Source organism: Patagioenas fasciata, chromosome 2 (assembly GCF_037038585.1).
Source record: "Patagioenas fasciata isolate bPatFas1 chromosome 2, bPatFas1.hap1, whole genome shotgun sequence".
NCBI lineage: Eukaryota > Metazoa > Chordata > Aves > Columbiformes > Columbidae > Patagioenas > Patagioenas fasciata.
In genome coordinates, this window is record NC_092521.1 from 54,903,609 (window position 1) to 54,931,049 (window position 27,441).

General features: G+C 41.2%; 1 protein-coding gene across 9 annotated transcripts in view; it reads left to right on the top strand.

The window, feature by feature from the left end:
• The window catches only part of MTCL1 (microtubule crosslinking factor 1), a 126,343-nt gene that overhangs the window by 75,827 nt on the left and 23,075 nt on the right, over positions 1 to 27,441 (top strand). For 3 of the 9 annotated variants that reach the window (XM_071804241.1, XM_065830390.2, XM_065830387.2), the window contains 6 exons: positions 1,202 to 1,276; positions 5,031 to 6,356; positions 7,295 to 7,450; positions 15,482 to 15,574; positions 18,412 to 18,642; positions 20,670 to 20,858. In XM_071804241.1, coding sequence (XP_071660342.1) covers positions 1,202 to 1,276; positions 5,031 to 6,356; positions 7,295 to 7,450; positions 15,482 to 15,574; positions 18,412 to 18,642; positions 20,670 to 20,858 — 2,070 coding nt within the window. The remainder of the gene's footprint in view (positions 1 to 1,201; positions 1,277 to 5,030; positions 6,357 to 7,294; positions 7,451 to 15,481; positions 15,575 to 18,411; positions 18,643 to 20,669; positions 20,859 to 27,441) is intronic. The other 6 variants (XM_071804242.1, XM_065830391.2, XM_071804240.1 and 3 more) reach the window with 5 other exon arrangements.

Genomic DNA, 27,441 nt, shown 5'->3' on the forward strand with positions numbered 1-27,441 from the left:
AGCCAGAGAGATGTGGATATTGTTTCACTTAGCTGCAAAAGGAGCCAAGAGGGACATTGTCCCTTCATTAGAGAAAGGTTGCACCTCCCCTGCCACCCCCTTGGCAGGCTCAGTGTATGCAGCTGGGACCCTAGAGGTCTTCTCTGGGTCAATGGAGTCTTAAAATCCATTGATTTGTAATAATAACCGTAATAAATCATTACAACATGTTGCACTTGAGTGGGTAGGGTGGGCAGTTGAGTGGGTAGAGTGGGCAGATGGGGGCTCATGGTGGCCAGGGGCTGCAGCCGCCTTTCCCAGGGCACAGCAAACCAAGCCTCCCTGCCGAGCTAATACAAGCCTGGCTCAATCAGACCTTAAAATGGGGCACTGGGCTTTCTGCATGCAATGCTTGCTACAGAGATTATTTAAGTCGTCAGTCAGGTCAGAGAATTTGTTTTTCTACAAGTCTGTAAAATACACAGATGAAATATGTACATATATATATATATATGCCCAAACACATGCAGATTACAGATGAAGCGATATGAACACAGAGTTGTGTCCGCTGGGGCTTGTGGGTGGCTCTGTCCTTCCTTTCCTCATTCCTGGAAATACAGAGCAGTGCATAGGGAATGGATTCCTTGTGCTTGCTTCCTCCACCCAAATCCAGGCATTAACAGCAGCTGTAGTTTGCCTTGGAAGACCTTAAAAAGGACTTCACAAAATTATCCAAGTAGCCCTGGGTCAGCTCTGTTCCACTAATAACGTGGGGAAGTAACCCCAGAAACCACCTGGGGAAAGAAAACCCTTTACACTCTACACACAGGTTGTAACTCGTGCAAGCAAAGGATTTGGGCATGACCTAACGGAGTTGGTACAAACACAGCCAGGGAGCTTAAAAATGCTGTTATTCAGGGACAGACATTCTAAATACCTGAAATAAGTAAAATACCCATTACATATTTTGTGAAAAGCAACCACAAACTTAGATTCTGTGCATCTGGATACTCACAGACATGTGTGGCATATGGCAAGACGAATTTTTTTACTTACTGGGAGCTCGTCATGAAAATTAGCTGGAACGTCACACCCACCACAGGGCACACTAACTAAATAATACCTGTGAAACTGATTGTCTTGAAGTCGTGTAAAAGCAGAATTCATACTAGTGCTTACCCACCTCTAGCAGTATTGAAGAAAAAAAGTTTTTGTTCAGCAGAATTGCAAAACGGAGCTTCTTGGAAAATACCAGGCACCAGGCAAAACACAAAGAAAAGTGGTTCTCCAGCGCAAGGTAGGAGTGCTGGCACTCAGCCAGATGCTTGGGTGCTGGTCGTACTGCGCTGTCGTCAGACTTGCAACCCCAAAACCGCTTGCCCATCTTCTGCCTGGCAGTTCCCTTGAGCCGGTGGTGGTGGTACAGGAGATGGTGTTGGTCTCTATCTGTCTTTGTGTCTTCTTGCCAGAAAAGAAATATCGTATTTGGAATTTTTGATCAGCTCTTCATTCTCATCACATCAATTGTGTTGCATAATGAATTTAAGTTCATTTCTTTCCTTTAAGTTTCTTTTCTTTATCTCCACATTCTACATTTGTCTTAATTAGACACAAGACTCTGTAGGGAGGGATCTGCTTTTTTTCTTTCTGTTTTTTTTTTCCATTAACATCCCTCTGAAGTACTGTGCAGAGCCGTGGTGCTATTGCAGGCAGATAATCACAATCAGTAATCATTAATTCCAATTTATCCTTAATGATATCTTAAAGTCTGTGACAAGCACCATGACATATCTTTCTATACGGTCTGCCCTGCGTACACTTTTTAAGAAATGATGTGTAATACGGTCAGGTTGCCATAGCCCAGACTCAGCCCCTGGAATTCAAGCCTCTTGTTCCTCCAAAAAGATGAAAATACTATTCTCCTTTTCCCCCCCTCACCTTTCTTTTCATTCATGATTTAACTAGTAATGAAGTATGCTTAATGTTGGTGATTTGGCCTCTCCTTAGTTTGCGTTGTATGTCAAAACTCTACTTGCCTGCCTGGGTGTCTCACCCTCTTGTTGTTTCTACTTGTTTTCAACTGATCAAGAAATCACTGATATTTCTGTACACAAAGTTTCCGAGGGACAGACGCATGAAGGATGGAGTCCTACCCTTCTGGCATGCTTAGATCTGGCTGATAAATCTCTCCTGACCATTCTTTTCCTTTGGAAAAAAGCTGTCCACGGAATGGGATTTTCAGTAGTCAGGATCCCTGGCAGAGAAGCAGGGAAGATCTAGAGCTTTCTCACCTTTCCAGATGGGATCCGTATTTAGTAGGCAAGATTAACATCTATCAGCTCTGTTGTTTGTAATGAGGCTTGTGTTTGCTTAATGAAAAAAATCTTCTTTGTTTCAGCTCTTGTGAAAAACAAAACTTACAAATGTGATCCTTTTTTTCTTTTCATAGACAAAACCTAGCAATAAGGTAACGCTGTTATAAGAAGTTAATGGTGATTTTGTCCTGCTATAATAATGTACTAACTCCACAGATGCATTGAGTCGTGCAGTGATGCCAGGCAAAAACATTGGGACCCTGACCTCAAACTCATCGAAGCCCTTCCTTTTTCTTCAAAGGCTTCAAAATGCTGAGTGCCTTGTCCCGAGTGTGACTGGGTGGCTGTAATGTATATTGTGTGAAACACAGTGGGTGTCAGGCTGGAGCCCCCTCTGAGCCCTGGGAAGGAGCTCCCAGCTTGGGGAGAGGGTTGCGAGCAGGCTGGTCCTTCCCCACGGGCACCAGCATCAGTCCTGCAGCCAGACAGGGGGGTGCGAGGCTCCAGCTAGTGTCTCTGATGGCTGGGTATTTGCAGCCAGGGGCAGACAAGAAATGCAGTGAAAAAGGCTGCATTACAAAGATAGAATAAGGAAAATGTCAGATGCTGTTATTTCTAAGCTATTAACAGATAAATAAATAGACTGGAGTAATCACCCCACCTCTGAGCTCTGATGTGCAGCACTAGTCTGGGTGTAACTTTCCTTCCTTGTGATCTTTTTATTTCCCTAAAAGCAAAGCCTACAGCTGCATGGATAAACTGATTCTAGGTGAGGGGGAAAAACAGAGGTAATGTAATGTGCAGCCCTGACCAAAGATGATACTTCAGTCATACAGCTTTATCCAGCCAGAGTAACCAAAATTCAGAGTGACTCCAAGTGAAGGCTGCAGGGAGTTTTGCCAGGTTTAAATCTGATACTTAATTTGCAGATTTCAGTTATAAAGACAAGAGCAATTTGCAAATATATGCATGAAAAAGAGGTGTGTATATGTGAGGAGATGGCAGAAAGAAAGCTGAGCTTCTAGAGGCTCTGCTTCTAATCACTTATATGCACCTTGATTGTATTCATAGAAAACTCACATTTCTGGTGCTAGAAACACAATGGCCAGAGTTTTAGTCAGTCAACAGATCAATGGAGTGCAATTGTGGTTGACTCCTGGCTATCACTGAAAACCACATATTAACAGAAACAGGGTTTTGTTTACCTCTATCATGTTATTAACATTTAAGATAACTTTGTTACTATTTAGTATTTTAAAGTTCCAACCTGTGCCAAGCAGAATCAGTAAGAAAGCTGAATTCAGAAGTATACAGCCAATTACTTTTGTGGCTGTTTAGGTATTAATAGTTGAAAGTAAGACTTGATTAGAATATATCTAAATAGAGTGGGGTGAAATTAATCTAGATAACATAAAAGAAACTATTACCCATGTACAAGGATGTGTGCTATATAAATTAAATAATTTCCTCAGATTGCTGAGCCATAATTAGTTTTCTAAATACTTCTATTTTTTTAATACCCTGATCTAAGTGGATGATTAAAGTCAGTCATGTTTTCTCCTGGATTTGGTTGCCATTGTTAGGAATTATAACAAAACGGTGCTTGTGAAAGATAACAGTAGTCCTGAGACTGAATGAAGTTTCCATAGACAATTGCACATATGTCCACATGGCCTACCAACAATGATGAAATCTGCTGTCTCAAGAGATCATCTTTCAAAGCCTGCCTTCCATTATACTGCTAATGCTGATAAATGTGTCTCTTACAAGGCCAAGTGCCTGTATCTCCATGACAATTCATGAAAGTGATTCATGCAAAGAAATGGTTCATCGGCTTAGAATTTGCTTAACCCTGTCTCTTACTTCAGCACAATACACACTGGAGTTTTCATTTGAGTTGAGATGTGGTGCTTAAAAATGCCCAGCACACACCAAAAAAATCAAACTCTCATTCAATACCCTGGTGCTTCCTGAAAAACGCAGGTTTTCATGTGAGATGGATTTGGATGTAACTGCGGTCTAATGAATTTTTCTTTCCTTTTTCACATCTTTTCACCAGTCTCCCATGTGAACAGTTGTCCATACCAGAAACAGTGATCACAGTCTGGTTCATCCTAATAATAACAGCAGCAGAGACAGCAGTAGTGCTTCCTATTCAGAAGGTGTGTTAGGCACTCTGGCTAGTTCACATCATTGTGAGATCCAGTACTAAAAGTCTTAACTTTTCAAGGCAACCCTACATTTTAGCACACTTTTTCTGTGCTTTCTAGCTGAGGACCCTAAGACGTGGGATTATGATGAGCAAATTAATCTGAGTAGTCTTTGTTTCATGATGCTAAAAGGGAGCAAACGTATCATTAAACATAAATGGAACAGAAAGTGCCAATAAATCATGGCATCTTTTCATTCGAGTAATTCTTATTTTCCACAAAATTTGCTCACTATTTGAGAAAAACTAAGCACTGTGTTGGCACTCTTGCATCACTTGCACTGGCACACTGATTTTTTTTTTTTATTTTTCCCCCTCTTTAACTCTGATCAAGCTGCTTTGCCAATTTAACCAGGACCAAGCCGTGAAATGTGTAAACTGTGTGGTTTGCGCAGCTCTGTGTGTGTATCATTTGCATATCTAACAGATACAGCTCAGAGGATAGGGAGGTAGAGATTTCAGTACGTGAAGAACTGATTGCACATCTAATATAATCTTTTTTTTGGGGGGGCGATTATTCTTGGCAGGAGGACAGTGCTGATTTGAAATGCCAGCTCCAATTTGCCAAAGAGGAGGCAGCACTGATGCGTAAGAAGATGGCCAAACTGGGGAGGGAGAAGGACGAACTGGAGCAGGAGCTCCAGAAGTACAAATCAATCTATGGAGATGTGGACAGTCCCTTGCCTACCGGGGAAGCAGGGGGCCCACCCAGCACCAGGGAGGCCGAGCTGAAGCTTCGTTTGAAGCTGGTGGAAGAGGAAGCCAACATACTGGGCAGAAAAATAGTGGAACTGGAGGTGGAGAACAGGGGGATTAAGGCTGAGATGGAGGATATGAGGTGCCAGTATGAAAAAGAGTGTCTCAGCAGGGACCACATTTCAAGCATTCCTACCTCGCCCTATGGTGACTCCGTGGAGTCGGCCACAGAGCTGCGCCGGCACCTGCAGTTCGTGGAAGAGGAAGCAGAGCTGCTGAGGCGGTCAATCTCTGAAATCGAAGATCACAATAAGCAGCTAACAAATGAACTGAACAAGTTCAAGTTTGAGCCAGGCCAGGAGTCGGGCTGGTTGGATGATGCAGCATCTAAGTGTGGCGGCACCTTGCAAGAGGAGCTGAAGTCGGCCAGGTTGCAAATCAATGAGCTGAGCGGGAAAGTGATGAAGCTCCAGTATGAGAACAGGGTCCTGATGTCCAATGTCCAGCGTTACGATCTTGCTTCTCACCTGGGCCTGCGCACTTCCAGCCCCAGGGACAGTGATGCCGACAGCGATGCTGGAAAGAAGGAGAGTGACAGTGAAGAAGGTCGCCCACCCCAGCCAAAGAGAGAGGGGCCCATCGGGGGTGAGAGTGACTCTGAAGAAGTTTATGAAAAGACGTCAGGTTTTGGGAGCGGGAAGCCATCGGAAGTCAGTGACCTGTGCTCCGCCGAGCTCATAAGGGTGAAAGAGGACACTGAGTCTTTAATTAACATCAAGCGCGAGGCTGAGCGACTCGAAAGGACCGTGGACCGTCTCATCACTGATACGGACAGCTTGATTTATGATGCAAAGGTGCACATAACCAGCAACCCATCTACCGAGCAGGATTTCAAAAGTGGTGAGGAAATGGGAGAAGATAAGCATGAACCGGAGCTTCTGGACACCATCAACTCCAGGATGAAAGCTTTCCGGAAGGAGTTGCAGACCTTCCTGGAGAAGGTTGATCACATTGGGGAGGGCCTTAAGGAGCAGATGGAGGACCTCTCCCCTCTTCCCCATCTCACGGAGTCTTCCAGTTTTCTATCCACGATGACATCCATGTCTCGAGACTCTCCCATTGGTAACCTTGGGAAGGAGTTAATCACTGACTTCCAGGTAGGTCGGCCCCTTGTTTGCCTTCTCTCTATCGCTTCTCTTTCTTGCTAGCATCGCTACCCTAGAGCTAATTTTCCTCACAGCTGCTTTGTTATGATTTCAGACCCGCAATGTATTAAAGTGTGTAATGTTAAACACTTTATAGGTTTTTTCTTTTGTTTGTTTGCACAAGTCCTTTGATTCAGAGGCGGTTCCTCATGGCAAAAAGGCTAATCCACTGGTGCTATAGAGATCTGTCTTCTTTTTGTCTGTAACAGCAGTGTTTCCATGTGAAAGAGGAGATTAATTTAAAAAATGTAAAATTCTGATGAATGTAAATTAGCCTTGCTAAGAAATGTGAGGAGGTCTTTATTATGCTCTCTCGTAAAAGGGTCAGGCGTGTTCTCAAAAACCTTGCCAAAAGAACCCAACCAAATGCAGTTTTCTAAGTGATATGTTTTGAAAAGCCTGCTTACAGCTCACTCCCCTAACCGAGCAGCGAGTGAGAAGCTCTGTAGCCAGCGAAGGACTGCCTTGCCTAAAGCCTTGCCCATGGGCGCATGTCTAAACTGCCACCACTGCCACACTGGATATGGCTTTTCTGCACAGCACAAGTAAGGAAGGAAGAGCCTTGTGTCCCGTATCCTTCATGACTTATATGCTTGCTGTTGGTTTGACTCATGCATCCTCATTGCATGCGCCTCATAACCAGTGTTTGCATTCTTTTTTCCTCTCTTTCTCTTTTTTGCTTTTCAGATGTTTCAGCCCATCATTTTGCTCATCCTCATTTTGGTTATGTTCTCTTCACTTTCTTATGCCACTGTATTTAAGTTGGTTTTTCTGTTCACGCTTTTCTTTGTCTTGTAGTTTTTCAGTCGTCTACTTTACCCATTTTTGTTTTCTTTATTCCCTTCTGTCCTTTTGTTTTCTTTGTTATAAACCGCCCATGCACCTAACAGTCCAAACTGAGGGATCAGATGACGTGGCAGCTCAAACAAGATCGTGGAGAGGAGCGAGAGATTCACCACCAGCGAGCCACCACCGACCCACACCGCAGAGCTGATGGAGACATTAAACTCTACAGGCCAGGAGACAAGGGCTGTTTCAGTCTAGAGGTCAGCAAAGCAGCCCAATCTTACTCACTGCCTCCTGCTACCTTAGCCAGGAGATGAGTAACAGGAGCCAGGATCTGGGGGAGTAAATTGGACCAAACACAGCACCCCTGTTGTAAAATTTGTGGTTGACCTTTTTTCCCCCTTCCAGTTTCAGAGAAGCAAATTGGTCCTGACTTTGGACTTGTCACTCTGTTCCCGGTAGCTTTGCTAAGTGGGAAAATAGGGCTCAGGGACCCCTTACAATTGAGTATAGTAACAAAGTATCTTTGGAAGAGATAATTCCAGATGTGAGCTCATGCTTCCCTGACTCCAGATTTCACCTTGTCGGATATTTTAAGTCTGGAAAGTCTACAGACAGAAACCACTTTGCGTTTTGCCTGGCAGTAGTCTGCACAAGAGGGGGTTTGATGCTGGTGTGCATGGTGATTCTCAACAGGGAACACAGCACCCTGCAGCTTCTAAAGAAAAACATATTTAAAGCAGAATTCTCCATTGTTTGGGTTGTTGTGTAATTTTCCATTCATCAAAAACATCAATCCATTTTTATTTAAATCCTCATCCATGCAGAGGCCATATCCGCCTCAGTAAGCATCTCCTTAGCTGCTTTCTCATGAACATAGGTTGTTCAGACACTGCCACTGGTCCTGAAGAAAACAATTTCTAATCTGTCTCCATAAAGGCGAGCTTGGAGCATTTGAAAACTTTTCTGCTGGCCACTGGGAAGCCAAATCCACCTTGAAACTGTGGTGGCTAGAGGAGCTTCTAGTGAGAGATGAGTTTAAATGTTTTTAGTTCTGAAGGTACATGCAGAGGCCTTAGTATATCTGAAAAACCTAGTTGAGTCTGGGACAAGTAGAATGCTGACTGGGACAGCTGGGTTTGTGAGTAAGCAATAACAAGGACTAAAATGCAGGAGTAGGAAGAGAAAGCTTCAGGGTGGCTGGTAGCCAAGTGGCTCAGTCCTGTGTTGAGTGTCAGAGTGGCCCTTCATTTTAACACAGGTAATTCTTTACTGCTTTTGTTTTGGTTGTTTTAAACTATCCTGTCAGTGCTGAGTTTTGGTAGTATTAGAAAAATGAATTGGTTGAGCAGCTTCTCTTTCAACTTCTCACTTGGACCAGTGATAATAAACCTCAAGAAGGATATCTGATAAACCCAGGACACCATAAATCGCTCACTGAAAGGTGAAGTCTTTCTTACCCACCTGTGAACAATAAGGTAGAGAAACCTTGCTGTTGAACGTGGATCCTTTTGGTTAATAGTTATGGTAGACTAGTTCAGAAAATGACCACAGTAAATGTTTACAATATTTCTGTCTAAGTTCTGTCATCTTATTAATTCCCTTACCTTAGATGAGCCTTCTTGTTATATTAATTCTTGTATATGTGAGCCCTCTTAGAATTAGGAGTTTGGGTAATTTTAGCACATATTTTTCAATTTTCCCAGGATGGGACAAAATGTAAACTGTACAGCAAACTGCGTTTAAAAAAAGGATGGAAGTTTTCATGCCATAGCCTGACAAGGAGCAGATGTGATCAAAAGATGAGCAAGGCTGAGGCTCAAATAGACTAACCTCAGAAAATGTTGAAGACTGAGATGTTTGTTTCAGGGAGTTTTACTTAAGCAACAAATAATATTGCACTGCTTTATGCTGAAATATTACAGTGGGTAGACAGCCAGTTCAAATCTTGTAATCTGTAATAGTCAAACCCAAGTGAAGCAGAAGATTCCTACAAATAATTTTGTATGGTGTCATTTTCACTATTTTCTTTTTGAATTTTCTGCACCACATTAGCTAAAACTACTGTGGTTTTTTGTGGCAGATGAATGAGCAGGAAAAAATATTACTCAAATACCAAAGATTTATTTTTTTAATTACCACAGAAATTTCAGGTGGAGGCTCAAACCTTTCAATGCACACAGCAGAGACAACTGCACATAAGCCATTGTCTGCTTTTACTTATAAAGTGAAAATACACACACTGGCCAGTGGATAACATTGATTGATGATCTTCTTACTATGTATGAGAAGCATGAAAAGAACACATTTTGTTTCAGTGAGGCAAATATTTTATTTTTAAGCAAGCAAACCCATTTTTCTAAATTCATTTTTCCCAAGCTGAATTTTAAATGTAAATTTTCCCAAGCGATGCTGAGTAGCTTCCATTTAGCCATTTCTCCTATTTTTAAAAATGAGCATCGTGGGAGCCTAATTATTTGATTAAACAAAATAAATGCAGACTGACTTGTGCTTGAAACTACCCTGTAGCCTAGCTGTAAACATCTGCCTTTGTTTGGGCTTTGCACTACAGTTGTTAGTGCAACAGTATTATTAGAATGTATTTGCATGTTAAAGAGATGGGTTAGAGTCACAGTCCAAGGGAAATTATGTCTTGAAATTGCCTTAAGAGCAGGGCTTTGTTTTCTTGCTGAAACAAGCCATTCAGCTGCTGTTGCAGAAGGTTGGAGCCCATTGGGGTGGATGTTTGATCCATTATTCATGATTTTAGCAGGACCGGGTTATGGTGGGAGGGGAAATCATTCTTTACCACCATCCAAAGAAAAAGCGAGTGAACAAGTGAGAATTGCCCTGACTAAAAGGCACAGAGGAACTGAAAAAGCTAACACAATGCTTCATGAAGCAAAGGCCCAGCACAAATCAAAGGATTACTATGGCAACAAATGGAAACCAGTGGGAAAAATGGTAAATAATTTTTTGTTTGGTGAATTTTACCCTTTTTACCAACGGAATATCCTTTATTGAAAGGCAACTTCCTTAAGCAGTCTCCTCCTGTTTATTCAGAAAAAAAAAAAAAAAACACAAAGAAAAATACATTCTGGAGAAGAAAAATATCACTCTTTCAAATGACTAAATGTAGTTTGTTGCAGTATTTGATACCTGATGCTCTAAAATGGAGCTGTATCTCGTAGCTCTGATTGTTCCTTCAGAGGGTATCAGTTCTGCCCTTACTTGAGTAAGTACATATCACCGAAGGCAAAAGCACTCATCTTTGCATTTCAGATTTGGATTGTTTTCATACATGGCTTTTAAAGACTTTTTTTTTTCTGTGTAGAAAAATGTCACAGAATCTCTGACACTCCCAGGTTATGGAAAAAGAACCACTGAAGTTAATTCACTTAAAAGGAACAAGTTGTCACCAGAGAATCCAAATAAAAGTGGATAGGGTAGACAAGGAGAGCATGTCTTAAAAGGCAAGTCTTCCACAAGGTCTAGTAATAAGTAGGAAGAGCTCACACTGAAGGATAATTTCTTTTAGACCATTCTTAATCTGTTTGTCCATTTCCCTTACTTATCGTGCCCATAAGAAATACAAAACATCTCTATTGCTCTAAGTTAATGGATGGGCTAAGTGAGAGCCAACCTGATACAGTGATACGCAGGTTAGGTAAGTCACTTCACCGCCTGCTTTGAATCAAAACTTTTGTATGGATCCATTTTGACATGTGAGGAGAATTTCAGTCTATATTTTGAATGTTCTCTTTTTAGCTGTTTTTGGAGTATTTGTGCTCCTGTGCAATTTTCATAATTCCACATGAGAGCTGTTCAGCTGGATGGCTTTCACAGTAACTCCCAGCCATGTGCTGAAAATTTACACGTCCTTTTCTCTTGGCCTGATTTAAGATTTTGTTTTCCCAGAAGGGAAGCAGTGAATATTTAATACACTGTGACTTTTCTTTCTTCTGGAAAAAAAAAAAACAAACAGGACCATAAAGAAAGTTGTATCTCTTAGTGTCTACTATTCCTCCAATGCAAAGTTGCGGGAAGAAGAAAGATAAACTACTCCTCTCAGTATTCCTTCCCACCAAGATTAGGGGCAGCAAGAATAATTTACTTTGATGAATTATATTCTTTCTTACTATGCAAGACTCCTTAAAGGTTGACAATACAATGGCTTAAAAGACCCTTTATGATGTAAATCTGGATATGCCAGTCCTAACTGAACTCCGTGAGACTTTGTATAGTACCCATACAATGAGATGGATTTAAAATATTTGGAGTAAAGTGTTCTGTGTTTTCTCAAAATCAGAGACTTTCCACATAAGCACAGACAAATAACCACACAACTGCCTATTGTACACTAGCAAATGGAATATACATAATTTATAGTTAAGGGGTGAGAAAAAGAATGCATCTTCAGAAGCAGTCTCTGAGAACTCAGTTAGATGTGTATTGCATGTAAAAAGTAATACAAAAGGCACTGGAAGTTCCTATCTAGTCTGGTTGATTGTGTGCATGCAATGGTCAGCTGTCATGTGTAAAAAAGTAGCAGCTTTTAGACTGCGTGGTCAAATGCAAGGTCCAAATGTCAAAGCATTATAATATTAGTTGAGCAGAACAAAAGGGTCATCTTTTGGCTTCCTGGGATTGCACACAAATGCTAGAGAGCATCTTTCTACCGTGCCTCCTCAGGCCTGATTTTGCTCCACCCCTTTGGGAAGAAAAAAAAAAAGGCTAAAAAGAAAGATTCCGTGAAACCTGATGTTCACAGTTGTTGCAGGCAAATTGAGATTGCATGGATTGCATGGACAAAACAGACAAGGAAAACCCAGCCATACCTCGTGGTGCATGGCAATCATGTTAAATCAAGTCATGGCATGTGGGATTGTGCCAACTGGAAAGTAACCTGAAAAGCCTTCAGTATGCTGAGCGGGGCAGAAGGGGGTCACTGCAGTGAGGGGTGGTGGTGAAGCCCCCGAAGCATGGGTGGCTTTTCTCTGAACATCCCCTTGAGGTAAAGGCATAAGCATGGATTAACTTGTTCTGGAATGATAACAGAAGGATTTGGCACTGTCTGTCCGAGAGGATGGGGGCGGCAGGAGGTCTGGAAGTGCAATAATTGGGATTCATGGGAAACTGTCAGTGTCTGTCGAGCTGCAGATGAAGTGCAGCTGTTTCTGTGTTGCTGTGACGGAGCGGCACTAGCTTGTAGTTCCCATTATATTGTGTTTGTATGTCTTGTTGTAGTGAGTTCATGTTGTGTAGTGAGTTTCTGTGGTGTTGGTATGTTGTGTGGTGGCCATCATATTTGGGGTGTTTTCCGTTCTTCCTCGTGTAGCGCATTCATTAATGAGAACAAAGGAAACAAAGAATGGAAGTTAACAGGTTATCAATTTGGTGTTCATTTTGTAGCAGTGTTGTTTTCAAAAACAAAACAAAACCACAGTTGTGCCGCAGACTACACCCTGCTGATTATATGATAGGGGCCTGATACCACATGTAAATATGTAGATGTCCATCAGTGCAGTATCAGTTACCTCATCTGCATACACAAATATCACATGATGTAATTCTACATATTCTTCATTCACAATCCAGATGTTTGGCAGCAATCTATTAGGCACTTAAGCAGCCTTACCTCCCTTGATTTGAGCAGTACTAATCCCAATGCTTCTGGTAGAAATTATATGAAATAATAGATGACGAAGAGTCCTCAGGTTGCAGCAGAAGGAAAAAGGTGTGCAGCTCTGCATTCATGCATTAACTGCTTTTCAACATGTTTACTGCTTATAAAAATCTATCATCCTTGAAGAGGCAAAGCAGTTGTGAAAAGATATGTGCTGTCTCATGTGCATGTAATAGTCTGCCTATATGATATATTTAATCTCTTTTTAGTAATTCCAATATTTATCACATAATCCCAGCATCCAAGTTTCCTGAAACTTGACTTTGCATGGGCTGCATGTTTATAGAAACAGTGTATGAGTTAATAATTTTTTTGCTCTAACTTTGCAGACATAACATGTTGTCAATATATATGTAACTATGTGATTCCAATTAATAGTAGTCTGAAATAGAACAAATGATCTTTTGGCAAATCATTGTTCGTTGGAAAACACAGTTGTGAAGGGAATAGTGAAAAATTCGAACCTTACTTTCCTGGTTACTTTTGATGTTCCAATTCAGCTTCCAGTTTCAGAAATCTGGAGGCCAAGAATATTCCTAACTATCTAAATGTATAATCTATAAGGAGAGGCATATTAAGATCAGCTGTTACTGTGAACAGAAGAGCGTTGCCATGTTGTATCTGTTTTCACCAGATTGGCTTCGCATTATTTTTGCTGATTTTGAATTCAAAAAAAGAAGGAACACACTTTTTTTTTTTTTTTAAGTTACATCTGAATTAAATAGGTACATTGGTTCTTATCTGCCGTATTGCTAAAGAAGCCTGATCAGAATAAAAGAATACAGCAGGGGTGTCAAACTTATTTTCACCAGGGGCCACATCAGCCTCACACTTGCATTCAACGGGCCAAATGTCATTTTAGGACTGTATAAAGGTAACTACACCCCTGGAATACAGAAATTGCTGATGCAAGTAATTTTCCTGTTGTTGGATGAGAAAATTAAACTGATTTACAAATGGTTGTGCAAAAGTGGCAAATCCCATTGCAAGCAGTTCTTTCCAAATTATTTGTGAGACTGAATTTTGGCCTTGTGCAATGAAAAATGTCTACAGACACGTTAAGGCACAAGATAATAAGGCAGCTAATGTGCTCTTGGTTACTTGATGATACCTTTCTGAGGGCTAGAAATGTCTCTTCCTCAGGTACAAAACAGACATGCACAAGTCAATAAGTGAATCAAGTAAAGGAGGAACCGCTAGGGCCCAGAAGGTACCTGTAGGATGATTTTTGTTGTTCTATGGAGTATGGTCCCGGTTAATGGGATACTTCCATCTGCCTTATCTCCTTTTTCCCTGGAGGAAGAGATGAGCATCTGTTCCAGCAACAAACATGTTTTCAGTAACCAAAAGTGTCCCAGTAAGGGCTGCCACAGCCCCAACAGCAGCAGCAGCTGGTTTTGCTCTCTAGAAGCAGGAGGGATGACTGGGGAGAGGAGATGGGTGTCAGGGCTGATGCTGGAGGGGAAACAGCAACGCAGCCCCTGAGAGCGGTCCCATGACCTGCATTATGTCCTTGCAGCTGCTGAGGTTGGAGTGCACTGGACGTCAGCCAGCAGAGAATTTGGGATTATGCTTTGAAGCCTGAGCAGTCCTTTCTTAAATGCATCTTTACTGTAGGAGTTTGATGCCGTAGTGTTTTCTGCAGACATACATGGGAAGAGGACAGCATCTGGCCAAGCATCACCTTTGTACTGACAAATCAGTTTCAGCTCCAATGTGAGAGACACAAAACGAAGGGCCTAGGAAATTCTGATGAGGAATGTAAGTGCCACAGGATGAATTCACATAGAATAAATTACGAGGTCCGTGACTCTGCCTTCTTGAGTCTTTATTTTCGAATTAAGTAACTTTCAGAAGTAAAGTGGATGGGATACCAAACTTAATGAGAACATAAAATTGAAAGTATTAAGATTTAAATGGTGTTGGACCTGAAAGGGAAGATACTTAAACATTTTGGTCAGAACTCAGGCTTGCACAGCTTATCACTATGACATTTGTGAAGTAATTATTTTGAGCAGAAATCAATGAATGATGTTGACTTGTGCAGAGAGCTGTCTTGCATCTGAAGAAAGGGACCTTATATGCTTAGTTGGTTTAATAAATGCTATCCCATTAACTGCCTAATCAGAAGTGTTGCAAATGAATATATAATTAGGTTCAATATATGCTCATTAGATGCATCTTCTGCAGAGATATTAAAATTTTATAGCTTTAATTATCTTAAAGAAATACGTCACCAAATACGTAATCCTGTAAACAGGAGCTCATCTGGCAAACAGCTTTGATGGTGAGCTGTCTCAGCTACTCAAGTGCAAACTCAGAGCAGAGGTCTGAAGGGAATATCCAGCACGTAACTTAAGCATCCCAGCTTTAGTTTTCAGCAGAAGCCACACAGGAAATTCCCACACATAGTTAGGGCATTGCTGTTTATTTGCACACTGTGCTTTGGTTTTAACTATTGATAACCGTGAGTTGTGCAGATGTCTCTCCTGCAGTTCTTTTCTTTTTTTCCTTTTTTTTACACCCCATGGAGACACGTTTTCTGCTAAATCTATCCCTTTGTCCTGCTGATCAGCTCAGGGATTCCCATGTTTTACCTGTACAGAATGTATCGATACAGGAGCTTCAGGCTCAGCTTGAGCAGGAGACGAGACTTCACCGAGAGGAGCAAGAAAAGTTTACAGAAAGGATCATCCAGGTAAATACAAAACCTGCCTGCTGGGAGAGACGCGTGACCATAACGTGTGGTGTGGACCCTGTTTGTCAGGACCATGGGAACTTGTGTCCTGATGGCTGCGCCTGTTTGAGCTCATCTGAATAAATGTAGAATCTGGAAGTCGGGAAAATATAAACTCAAGCCTAATTAGCCACTTTGAATCTGGCTTCTCTGCTTGGTAGAGACAAGATTTGCCCTCCCCTGTGTGGGGGAAGTCGAGGTAGAGATGTGGAATACTGCATGGGGAATTATATCAGCCCCTTCAGCATTCTGTGGGCTCAGAAAGAGTGTGCTTGATATCTGGGAGTGCATTTTGGCTCTGTGCCTTATTCTGACACCTTCTAGCCCAAAGAAAAGCCAGTACTTATCTGAAGGTGGAGGAACTGTTACACACTCATAACTGAGACACGAATCAGGACTTCTTCCTGTTTCTCTGTACCCCATGCTTCCAACTCTCTAATTCATAACTGGTGAATAAATCATATTTCATTACATGGGCTCCCCTACTCTTTTGAATGCTGGAACACATTAGTCAATCATTTTGTGATCTCCTGCTCCTAGAGCAGTATCTGTTGCTAATTTTTGCAGGCTGTTTGGCTCTTAACTGAAGATTTGTTTTTAAATGTACTTCATAGACTAAATTCAGCATAATTGTTGGTTGGTGTAAAGCATTTATCCTTGTGCCAGGTAATCTCATTATGCCCAAGTGGTTTCTCTCTGTTTTTTCATAAGTAGCTTTAATTTCCAGTTGATCTCCATGGGAGCTTTCTCATGGAGGCTTTTGAAGGCAACCAGTAAATTGATTTCCTTCCTAGTTGCCTTGGCCATGAAAGCTTTTTGGAAGCTATATCTGCCTCTTCAAGTTCTTTTCTTTTGCAATAGCTATCCACTGAAAGCATAATACTCTGTGAAGCTACCTACACCAGGGTCTTCTGCAAGAATTTGTGACCACAGGGACTCCAGTCATAACAGCTTGTAAAAACAATGAAAAATGCAGCAAAATCAAAGCTAGCTATTCATGTTGACAGCCAGGAGAAACAGAAGAATAAAAGCATCTTCTGGATTCTTCATTTTTTCCAGATTATGCCCATCCGGTTGATATTGTTCCTTTTTTATCCTCTTCCGGGATTTCTGGTGGAAATGACTCAGATCTTCGCTGTATTTAACCATAACTTCATTTGGTGGAAGAACCAGCATCACCACAAAAAATTTGCTTCTTCCTGTAAAAATTAAATTTTAAAGAATTCTTTTTTTTCCTGTTTCATTTTGGGCAATGTTTAATGGTATCAAATTGATGTGTGCTAGCAGCGTACAATCTCCATAAGTGTTATTAGGAGTTGTGTGTATGTTTTTTGGGCCATTATAGCTAATTTTGCTCCGAACTACTTTTAAGCTGCATTTTAAACCCATTTAAGCTAACAACTACTGTAAATAATTTTAATTTAATCGGGAATATTTAAGGCATAGTAGCATAGGCGCTGAGAATTTGCATTATGCCAGAGCACATCATTTAAAAGGTGGGAAGGTCCTTAATAAACCATCAAGTATGCACCAGTAGCCTGTATCAGAAGCATCTGAATGTTGCCATGTAAATCAAGCCTGTATTTCTCAGCAGTATTAATTGCCAGGGGCTCCACGCTCCTGAGGAAGAATCTGAAGTATTCTTCGTTCCTGTTTGAATGTTTGTTGCAGGGTATATTCTTACAATTTAAATCATCGTGGTCATTAGTGTACTGTGGCTTTCATAGACTTCATCTATGGAGCTGGTCAGCAGAGGGAGAGGCTGTTGTTCCATAGAATGGAAAATGGTAGCAACTGGTATCTGTTAGCAGTGGCTCTGTACTCGTTTTCCATCAGCTTTTTCTTGATCAGTGTGAACCACAACTTGGTTTAACCGAAAACATGATTTCATCCATGTAGAATATGAGATATTGTGCAACTAACTTCTACATGTGCTATTGTGCGCAGGTCATGCCATGGTTTGGTTTTGACATATTGAGGGAGAAGTCAAATTTAAAGAATAATGTTTCAGGTGGCCTTGTGTTGAAACAGATGTAATTACACGTGTGCTCCAAAGAGTGAGCATTTCTTGGTGCTTCTAGTACTGAAACTGAGAGAAGTGGTGAATACTGAGTTGCAGCCTATTGCTGTCTATTTGATTCCTGCATGTGTCCCTGATCTGGTCATATCAGAATGAGAAACAGTTTACTGTGAGTCATTCAGGTGCCTCCCAAGTATGAACTGTGAGAAGTGAGGGACCAGTAGTTGTATCTGAAATACTGGATGTGGTTCCTTGGGAAATGTTGCCCCTTCAGAAGAAGAGGGAGATGTAGCCACAGAGGAAAGGATGCGTCAGTGACTGGGGAGGCAAGAGGCAAAGATAACATTCCAGGTTGTCTGAAGCGCAGCTGTGGTCCCACCGTGTAGGAATGACTGAAAATGCATTTAGCAGGTGTGATAGTGCAGCAGTGTGGGGTGGCGGCTGTGCTGGGAACACACTGCAGGTATGCAATCAAGAGAGAGGGGAAAACATGAGTGGTATAAAAAGCAGCAGCAAAGGTCTCATGTGTCTTCAAAGTAAACAAACTGTCCACTTCCACAGCAGGTTAGTTGGATATGGTTATCTAAGCTTATCAGCTGTTGTCCTTTAATTTCCTTGACAGTCATAACTGCTGAGGGACTTAGTGAGCCAAACTCAATAGCTACTCACTACTGATGAAAACTAGAGATTTCAGTTTGTCTCACCCATCAAAGTACAAGTCCTGGAGACCGCCCCAGGACACAACCTCATTGACATGGTGTCTGTTGTTCCATTAAAGCTGGAGGAGGAGCATATGCAGACCCTGCGGAGGAAAGACTTGGAAGTGCAGAGCTTGACTTTGCAGAACAAACTGGAAGAGAAGACCTGGAGCCAGGAGAAAAGTCTGCTGCAGCAAGAGCTCCGGCATTTCAAGCAGGACACCTTTCTCCTCTACGTCAAACTGAAGTGGCTGTTGAAACATTGGCGGCAAGGCAAGCGAATGGAGGAGGAAGGGGAGGACATCTTAGAGGTAACTGTCCCACCTTATTAACCCAATGGAATTGCAAGTGGTGGGGGTTCTGGGGTATCCCTTCTTTAAGTGTAGACTGTAAATACAGTGTGGCATCAGCAACTTTATAATTACATGTAGATTTAAAGGCAAGTCAAATTAAACATGAAGTCTTTTTTCTAAGTTGGCATGTGCTAAAGTATAGTCTGCACGATATGTTACAAATCACCCATCTTTAAATCTAAACCCTTAACTAGTACAAACATCTGGTCCTGAAAAATTCTCTCATAGCAAATGAAAATTTAATTAGGTCTCAGCAATACAACTCCTGAGTAATTTTTGGAAAGAAGAGTATGTTGGTGAGCTGATGGAGTCAAATCTATTTAGATGGGTTGAGAGCTGTCGTTTTTCTCATCGTGTGCACAGTGTGTTCCTTACAAAGCCTTCAACAATACAGATGGAGGGAAGCTCTGTTTTTGTGTTGGCAGGAGAATTATACAGCTTCTTGTGGGAACTTACAGTGAATCATTCTTGTTTGTTCCTCTTCTCCATGCACGCGTCTGTCACCGTCAGCAGCAGTACACCAGTAGTCATCATGGTGATTTTCCAAGTAGCAACTAAATTAAGATCAGGAGTTTCAGAAGTACATAACAACCTGGAATCCCCAAGCTGACACATCTCAACAGGAGTGTGATTGCCAGCCCACATGCACTGTGAAGAAAGGTGCTGCTAAATTGTGTTGAGTTGCACATCCAGGATTGCCATTTGCTTTGGAAACTTAACCTGAAGAAAAAATAAGTAGAAAAAAGTTTTTGCTCATTCTGACATTTTGTGCAAAATTCTTGAGAGAGATACATTTATTTCACAGGTTCATGCAATTCTGAAACCATTTGCTAAGTTAACTAAGTAATTTTTCTCAGTATTTCTGATACTTACATGCCTAGTGTTTTTCAACATTTGCTGCATTTGGCAGCATAAGTAACCTTTCAGGTCTGGTAGGAGTGTGCTTCAGATGAATACTCGGATGTTTTGTATTCTTAGACAAAAGGTGGATGAACATCTTCATCTGCTGTGGTAATATGAGTCAGAAACAAGAGATGAGTAGCTATTTAGGAATAATTTGCTTCTACTTTACTTCAGCAGTCCTAATTTGCTTCTGTGTAAACTAGCTCATATTCTAATATCAAAGTAGCTTTCATTTTTTCACCGTTCAGATTTTTTGACTGGTTGATTAACAATCAATCCACCTCCAGTCATTACTGGAGTTGTATTTTGCTGACACATTAGAGGATAATAAAGTGCTGGATTTGGATACTTCCTGATGTCCATACCTTCAGCAGACAATACACCAGTGTCTTCTATAGCTTTTCATTAGTGCGTGATGAATTATATCAATCATGCTGCATTTTAGTTGTACACTCATCTTCTCAGCTCCAGAGATCTCCTATTTTGCAGGCCTGCGTAATGTTGTATTCACATATGCAACATGTCATACATCACCCAAAGATAATTTCCTGTACCCTACAGAATCAAAGTCAATATATTCTCCACAGAGATGCAGGGGAAGACAGTCCCTTCCCTTAGCCCTTCAACAAATTTCAGAGAATCATAGAATAGTTTGGGTTGGACGGGACCTTCAAAAGTCATCTAGTCCGATCCCCTGCAATGAGCAGGGACATCTTCAACTAGATCAGTTTGCTCAAAGCCCCGTCCAGCCTGGCCTTGAATGTCTCCAGGGATGGGGCATCTACCACCTCTCTGGGCAACCTGTGCCAGTAATTTACTACCTCATTGTAAAAAATTTCTTCCTCATGTCTAGTCTAAATCTCCCCTCTATTAGTTTAAAGCTATTACCCCTTGTCCTGTCATAACAGGCACTGCTAAAAAGTCTGTCCCCATCTTTCTTATAAGCCTCCTTTAAGTACTGACAGGCCACTATAAGGTCTCCCCGGAGCAACCCCAACTCTCTCAGCCCTCCCTCATAGGAGAAGTGTTCCATCCCTCTGATCATTGCAAAGGAGTGTTGATGTGTCCCATTTGCGTTTTAGACTGAGCACCCTGAGGCCCTCCCAGACTTTGACGTTCAATCTGAGCAGAAAGAAGATGATGCAGAGCAAGAGGAAGAGGAAGAGGACGTCGTGTTTGCACTGACAGATTTCTCCCCGTGTCCCGCCACAGAGAGCACTGATCACGGACCACAGCTGCAGACTGCAGAATTACTGCAGCAGCGGAAACAGGTACTACACCATTTGTGTATCATGCCCTGGGAATGGAAACTCTGGATTTTCCAAGGGAGTTCATTTTCTTCTGCTGCTGTGCTAAGTCACCTAGAATCATACTTGTAAAAACACTTCTAGCTACATGGCAATTAGAGTGGATTTCATCCATTATATTTATATTTAATCAGGAGCCATGTGATTACTGTTCTCCTGTTGGCAGATGCTATCAGTGAAAAATCCTATTTCCTCTTGTGGCTGTTTGCCCAGAAACATCTATCAGTATGTGACGGTCTGCAGAATTTACATGCTTCTCTTGCCTGAGCACATCTATTGTATTCCACTGTCAAGTTAGCAAGAAGAGGTGATTTTATTTCCTTTAAGTAATCTAAGAAACTAGCGCATGTATTTAAGGTTTCCCTTAGAGACGATGGGAAAACAATCCAAAGTTCCTTCCTGTCACTGGGCTCGTTTTTAAATGCCTAAAAGCTAATCATGCTGACTTTTCCCTGACATCTCCTGTGCCCTGTCTGTGTATTTTAGAGCACTGCCATATATCCTAGCTTTTCCTTTGTGCATTTAATATACCAGCAGTCCTAACAATAATAATAGCAAACATTAAAAGGGGACAGACGTAGGTCTTCCAACAGTTCTTTAGAAGCATCTTCTTATATTTTTAAAACAGAAAATAATTCAGGTGAAAAAAAATCCTTACATGGACTTCTTTGCAAGCATAAGTAGAATGGAGCAAGAATTCTGTGTAAAACAAAAATTCAGTGGAAAAGATCTTGAAGCATTGTGCTTCATGCCCCATCTCGATGCAGGCCTTTGACTCGGGAGTCTGCTCCACAGGAAGGGGTATCAGGAAAATACGTACTTTATATTATCACATTACTTTGCTGAACTCACTGAAGGATCTGGGTATGGTGTGTGTCTTTGCATTTCAGTTTTTTGCCTTGAATTCCCCAGACTCTCACAATGATATGCAACCTGTTTATTTACTATCTATATGGCCTAATAGATAAACAGTATACAACAGTAAGTCTCTATCCTATAATAAAGTTGGGCTGGTGCTGGGAGATCCACAGGCTGCCTTGCAACATGCCTCTCTAGTTCAATCTGCAACCTCAGTTAGAATTTCTGCTTGAACAAAAAATTGTAGAGATCTGTGATCTTTGTGCTACTTCATGTTCTGCTTTACGTTTATATACTCGTTTGCTGTTTCCTTTTTCACAGTGCTAGCTGACAATTCCATTCTCTAGCTACTCTTTTCTGTGAAGTGTGCTACCAAGGTAGTTTTCATTTGATCAGTTTGGCATTTGGAAAGGTTCTAGTGTTATTGATCCTGTGGGAGGTTAAACATTGCTGATTTTGAGGATATACCGTGCCTGTCACCCGGCCCCATCACTGTCATCCACTCAGCAAACTCCTGTCTCACAGAGGCTGAAGAAGGCCATGAATAGATGCTCCTGAGCACATCATTTAACTGCTTTCCATCTGTAGGCTGATTTAATCTAAAATTAGTAAAATAAACATAAACCAATGTACTATCTCAGTACAAAGTCTGTCATGTACTAACTTTCCATATAGAGCTCTTAAAATGACCAAGAACATGCAAATAAATTAGATCCTCTTTGAAATAATCATTGATTAGGAATTAATCTCAATTGAGGTGGCAGAAATTGGAAGTAGGACTGCTTATAATTCATTTTTATATACATTGAATGATATTCTAATGCAGCAGTTCCAGGTAATCTTGCTTAAAGAAATGACCCATAAGAACAGACCACCTCTTGATGTTGAATATTGCATGATATCCAGATGGATTTATGAAGGTAAAATAGGCTTCTTGCCTTCCAACTAGGAAAAAAAGTGTTATTTTGACACTGCAAGTGTCAGTGAGCCTGCTAAATATTTTTCATCTGGAGCACTATTACTTGTTTTGCCCGTTCACGCTAGTGAATCTTCTAACAAACACTGTGTTTATTGACAGGCATGTAAAACCAATTTTCAGTGCTACGGGACTTGTATTTGTCAATGGCGAGAAAGGATTATGATTCTTCTCTGGCACAGAACTAGGAAGCCTTAGTGTAAGTTAATTCTGCTGCTGTCCTAGATTCAGGGCATCAGAAGTGTCTTCTGGAGGACTGCGACAGAGGACTAACTGCCTGCACACCTCCTGGCCCTCAAGGCTCTGCCAGAGCCAAGCTCTACTCCTACATCCCTTAGTATCAGTTGTCCTGAATTGTCCATCTCACTGTGGTGGATGGCTTGGCCCTACAAACTTTGCACATGCAGGACCTTTGTCATGCTCACCAACCTCACAGGTCCTGGTCCTGTCCTCTACACACAGACCCTGGTCCTTGCTCTACACATATCTACTTACACGCAGACTTTCCCCCATAAGCATCAGCTCTACTTTGTTCATCTATGATCCCAAAACACATTAACTAAACAAAACTAGAGCAAGAAACCACTTTGCCTGTGTTGTCCCAGATTCAAAAGCTCTGAGAGTATCAGCAGACCCAGAGCACGTCCTTCCTGAAGGGGTGGATCTCAGCAGTGCTCATCCCCCAGTACACCACTGACTTGTCAGGCTATGCTGAAAAAAACCCAGGGTTTTTGGGGTCTTCTGGAGTTTCCTTAAGCTCTCAGCTAGAAGTAAGCGCTGTTTATATAGGGAATTTGGGGTAGAGTGTGAGTGGTGAAGATGGAAGCCTCTAAGGTTTGCATCTGCCCAGGAGAGACCTAAGATGCTGGCTCTGCCTGACAAGCTCTGAGATGAAACGCATCAGCACTTGTTTCACATTAGGAAGGAAATTTTGTAATAGTCTAGGAGTGACTGAAATAACTAGGTCAGAAAAAATAAAGAGCTTACGGTAACTTGAAGTAACCCATATTTATTTTTAACTTTTAACATTAATATTTAATGGCTTGTATTTTCAACCTGCACTCAGCTGCTGACTTTCTCACTCTGCCTGGAAAGTGGAATTGTTTTGAGAAAAAATGATAAACCCTGCAGCCTTAATTTCAAAAAGCAACCTCTAATTTTATATTACTGTGATTTGAGGTACTCGACTAGGTGGAAAGTACACATCTCCCTTGTCTGGGATTTTTGTGTGGCCATTGTGTGAAGGAATAGCAGAGGGGAAAATGGAGAAAAAGTTTAGTTGATGAGAGGCAGAGTAGCCAATTTGTCTTTCTCTTCATGGCGTTATCTCTTGGCTGGCAGCTGGGGCACGCTGCTGAAAGATTTGGGCAAGGAACTGGCAAGGACTCAAGAGTCAGGTCTGATCACTGGCAGGAGATACACAGGCAAGTCAGGCTGGTGACACAGTGGTGGAGGGCTTGCTGTGAGTCAGAGTTTCTATGTGTGTAGTAAGAGATTGTAAAGAATAGCCTGCGGAAAAAGGAAGAGCTCTGGTTCAGTTGAGTGGAAGGGCTGAGGTGCCCGTTGGATGGTGCAAGATCAGGGGAGGAAGAAGAGTATACACATCTATGGTCCAATGGAAAAAGCATTAAAAAACAGTACACTCATGTTGTTGCTGGAGGGGAGTCAAGAAAATCCCCAGTTAGATCTCTTTTTGCTCATACAATATTTGCTTTCAAAGTTTAGCTAAGAGAAAAGCCCAAAAGAATAGTAATTAAGACCTAAATATACTAAAATTATTTGCACCGAGATCCAGCTTCACTTTTGCCAGGGTCTGTGACTGCGCAGAGAAAATGCACAGTTCCTGTTTGCTGTTTAGGTTCCTGACCTTGTGTTTTTAATTGACTGTTCTACTAATATGCTTGTAATACCAGACTGTGGCTAAATTCTTAAGTGAGATTCTCAGAGCAGAAAATAATTGTGATTAAAAGCAGAACCAAGCTTCAAAACTGCTGTGGTGCCAGACTTTTCTAGAGCTGAAGTCTCCCATCTCTTGGATTGACTTTGTGTAGTACAGACTCCAAAGTCTTGGAATTTAATTGAGATACACTACGTTTTTACTTATTGTCAGCTGTTGTTCCCTTTACCTATAAATCCTGAGGTGTGGATGCAACAAGGCTTTAATCTGCTTTTGTAATTCTCTTGTCTTAGGTCAATTGTGAATCCGTCAAATTCCTTCAGGCTCTAAAGTTTGGTAACTGGTAAGGTACTAAAGAGCCAGCTTCTTGCATGGGAAACTGTCCAGGAAATCACAGCCATAACCCCTTTCTTCTGCCTGGACAATATCCCTGGGAGGAAGGGAAGGCTGTAACAATCCTTGTTTTGTATCTATGGGACTTATTCTTATGCAGGAGATGTTTGGCAGTTTTACCAGCAGAAATCTAAAGAATGTCTAGATGTAAATGTATTTCAGAGCACATTGTCTCAGAAGTACTTCATCTGTTCTCCAAAAACACTCCAGCTTGGCAACACAGAAAAATAATCTCACAGACCTCTCCAACTTCAGACTGTAAATACAAAGTCAGGCAAAAGAGACTTCTCTGCAGGAGTTTGAAGTATGTAGCCAAAATTGGATTTATATTGGCAAGTTAATTATAATCCCAGCAAGCCCAGGGGGCACCTGGGGTACTTGTCTCATAACAGCAACATTGATGTAATGCCTCTAGAAATAAGACATGCCCTCATCCCAGTAGGCTGCAAACCTACAATGAGGCTCTTTTGGCTCCTCTCTGTACTAGTCCATCACTTCTTTCTTTGCAGACTTAATTTTACAGGACTCTACAGCTATCAAATATATGCACAAGAATAAGGGATATAGCTTGCTTTAGTGTTATTTGGTTTTATTCTTCTTCTGTGTCAGTTTCCCTCATGGAGCCTTTAGACTACTTGGTCAGAGAAAGGTTTATGCAACATACCAGAAAACACAGAATGTGTCTCTTGAATGAAAGCACTTCGTAGACATTTGGAGTCAGGGTTTTCAGAGAGGATGAGGACAGATTTTGATGTGCTCAATACCCAGCAGCTCCTGTTGCGACATTAAGGACGAATCTTCAAAAGATTTTTTATTCTGATTGCTACACAAGGGGCTTGAGATGTTTGGGGAATTTAGCCTTAATTGGGTATCAGAACGAAAATTCATGGTGGAAACATAAAATCTCATTGCATATTGAAAAGCAGGTGATCTTATATGCATGATGGAGACTACTGCTGTATAGTAGGGAACTGCTAATTGGCATTAAATGTTAATGGAATTAATTCTGCTTCTGTGGGTGCATTTGTTATGAAGCCCCGTGTTGTACGCCATCACATTTCATTAGCCCAAACAGATTATTGGTCAGTCAATGAGCACCTGCAGTCATTTCCCTGCATCTAGCATATTTTTGCTGATGAACCAAATGGCTTGGAAAAAGTAGACCACATTTGTTTGTCTTTTAAAGAAAAAAGGCACTGTGATATGTCCGATTAGTGATTATAAAAGTGAGGTGGGTTCAGTGATGCCAAAAACCTGATGAGTATATGAAATCAGCTTAGTTGCCTGCATAAAATTTTATAGGTATTGTCACTGAAAAAAGCACATGAAAATTATTTAGATTTTTGTGGACGTCTGTTTACTTGACTTGTCTACAAAGTAGTCCCCATGTAGATACTTTCATGAAACACCAGATAAGAGGAACTGCAGGAATTCTCCACTTGGAAAAATAAATAAAAATAAAATTAATTGGACTATCATGCAAGAATCAAGACAGATAATTTGAGTTAGGCCTTCCCAAGGAACCTAACACATTCACAAGAACCAGGTGATTAAATGCTGAATTTGTTGAATAAGCTTTCCCATCTTTCTGCTCATGCTGTGTTTGCTAATCAAGTATAATTTTCTCAAAAGTCTTTTCTATTCAGAATAGCTTGTCAGATACAATCTCTGGCTACTCCCTGGTCTTTGAGAGGCTCATTGGGAGTATTTTATTGAAATTTTGGATAAATAAATCATGTCACACTTTTCTGTTTTCTTATTCAATGACTGCAAAAACCAGTGGGATACCTTTTGTTTTACTGATCTAGAATGGATCTTTAAAAAACAGTTTTCAATATTTATCATAAAAATGGCAGGTTTTGCAAGTCTTCAGGGAATTTGCAGAAAGTAAATGCCAAAACTAATTGAAAAAAATTAGAGATTTGAATAAGTATGCATGCTGTCTCTCAGTACTTGCCAAGATCAGATCTCAGCTCTGGGCTAGACTTTTAACTCAATTTTTGGCTCCTGGCTAGAACAAGAGCACAGACGTTTTCAGTATGACCACGATGAGATGTGGATGGGGGTTTGCTCTTTGATCCTATCTGCAAGAGGGAAAGTGGCTCACCTGACCAATAGAGGAGAAATGTGAAGTACAGACCAGTGAAACATCTTAACAGAGATACTCAGCTCAAAACCACACTTTTTTTTTTTCCCCAAAGTGATTTTGTCTGAAAATACAAAAGCACTGAAAATTAATCCCTTTTCCTTATATGTAGTTTACAAGTATTTAAGGTTTGGTGGTGAGCTGTGACTTATCTGTGAGATGTCCAGCTACCCAACAAACTTCAGGAATTATACTCTAGCTTTGGTTTACAGTATTAAAAAATAAGTTATTACATGTCCTCAATCCAGAAAGATGCTTAGTACCTTTTTCAATGTGA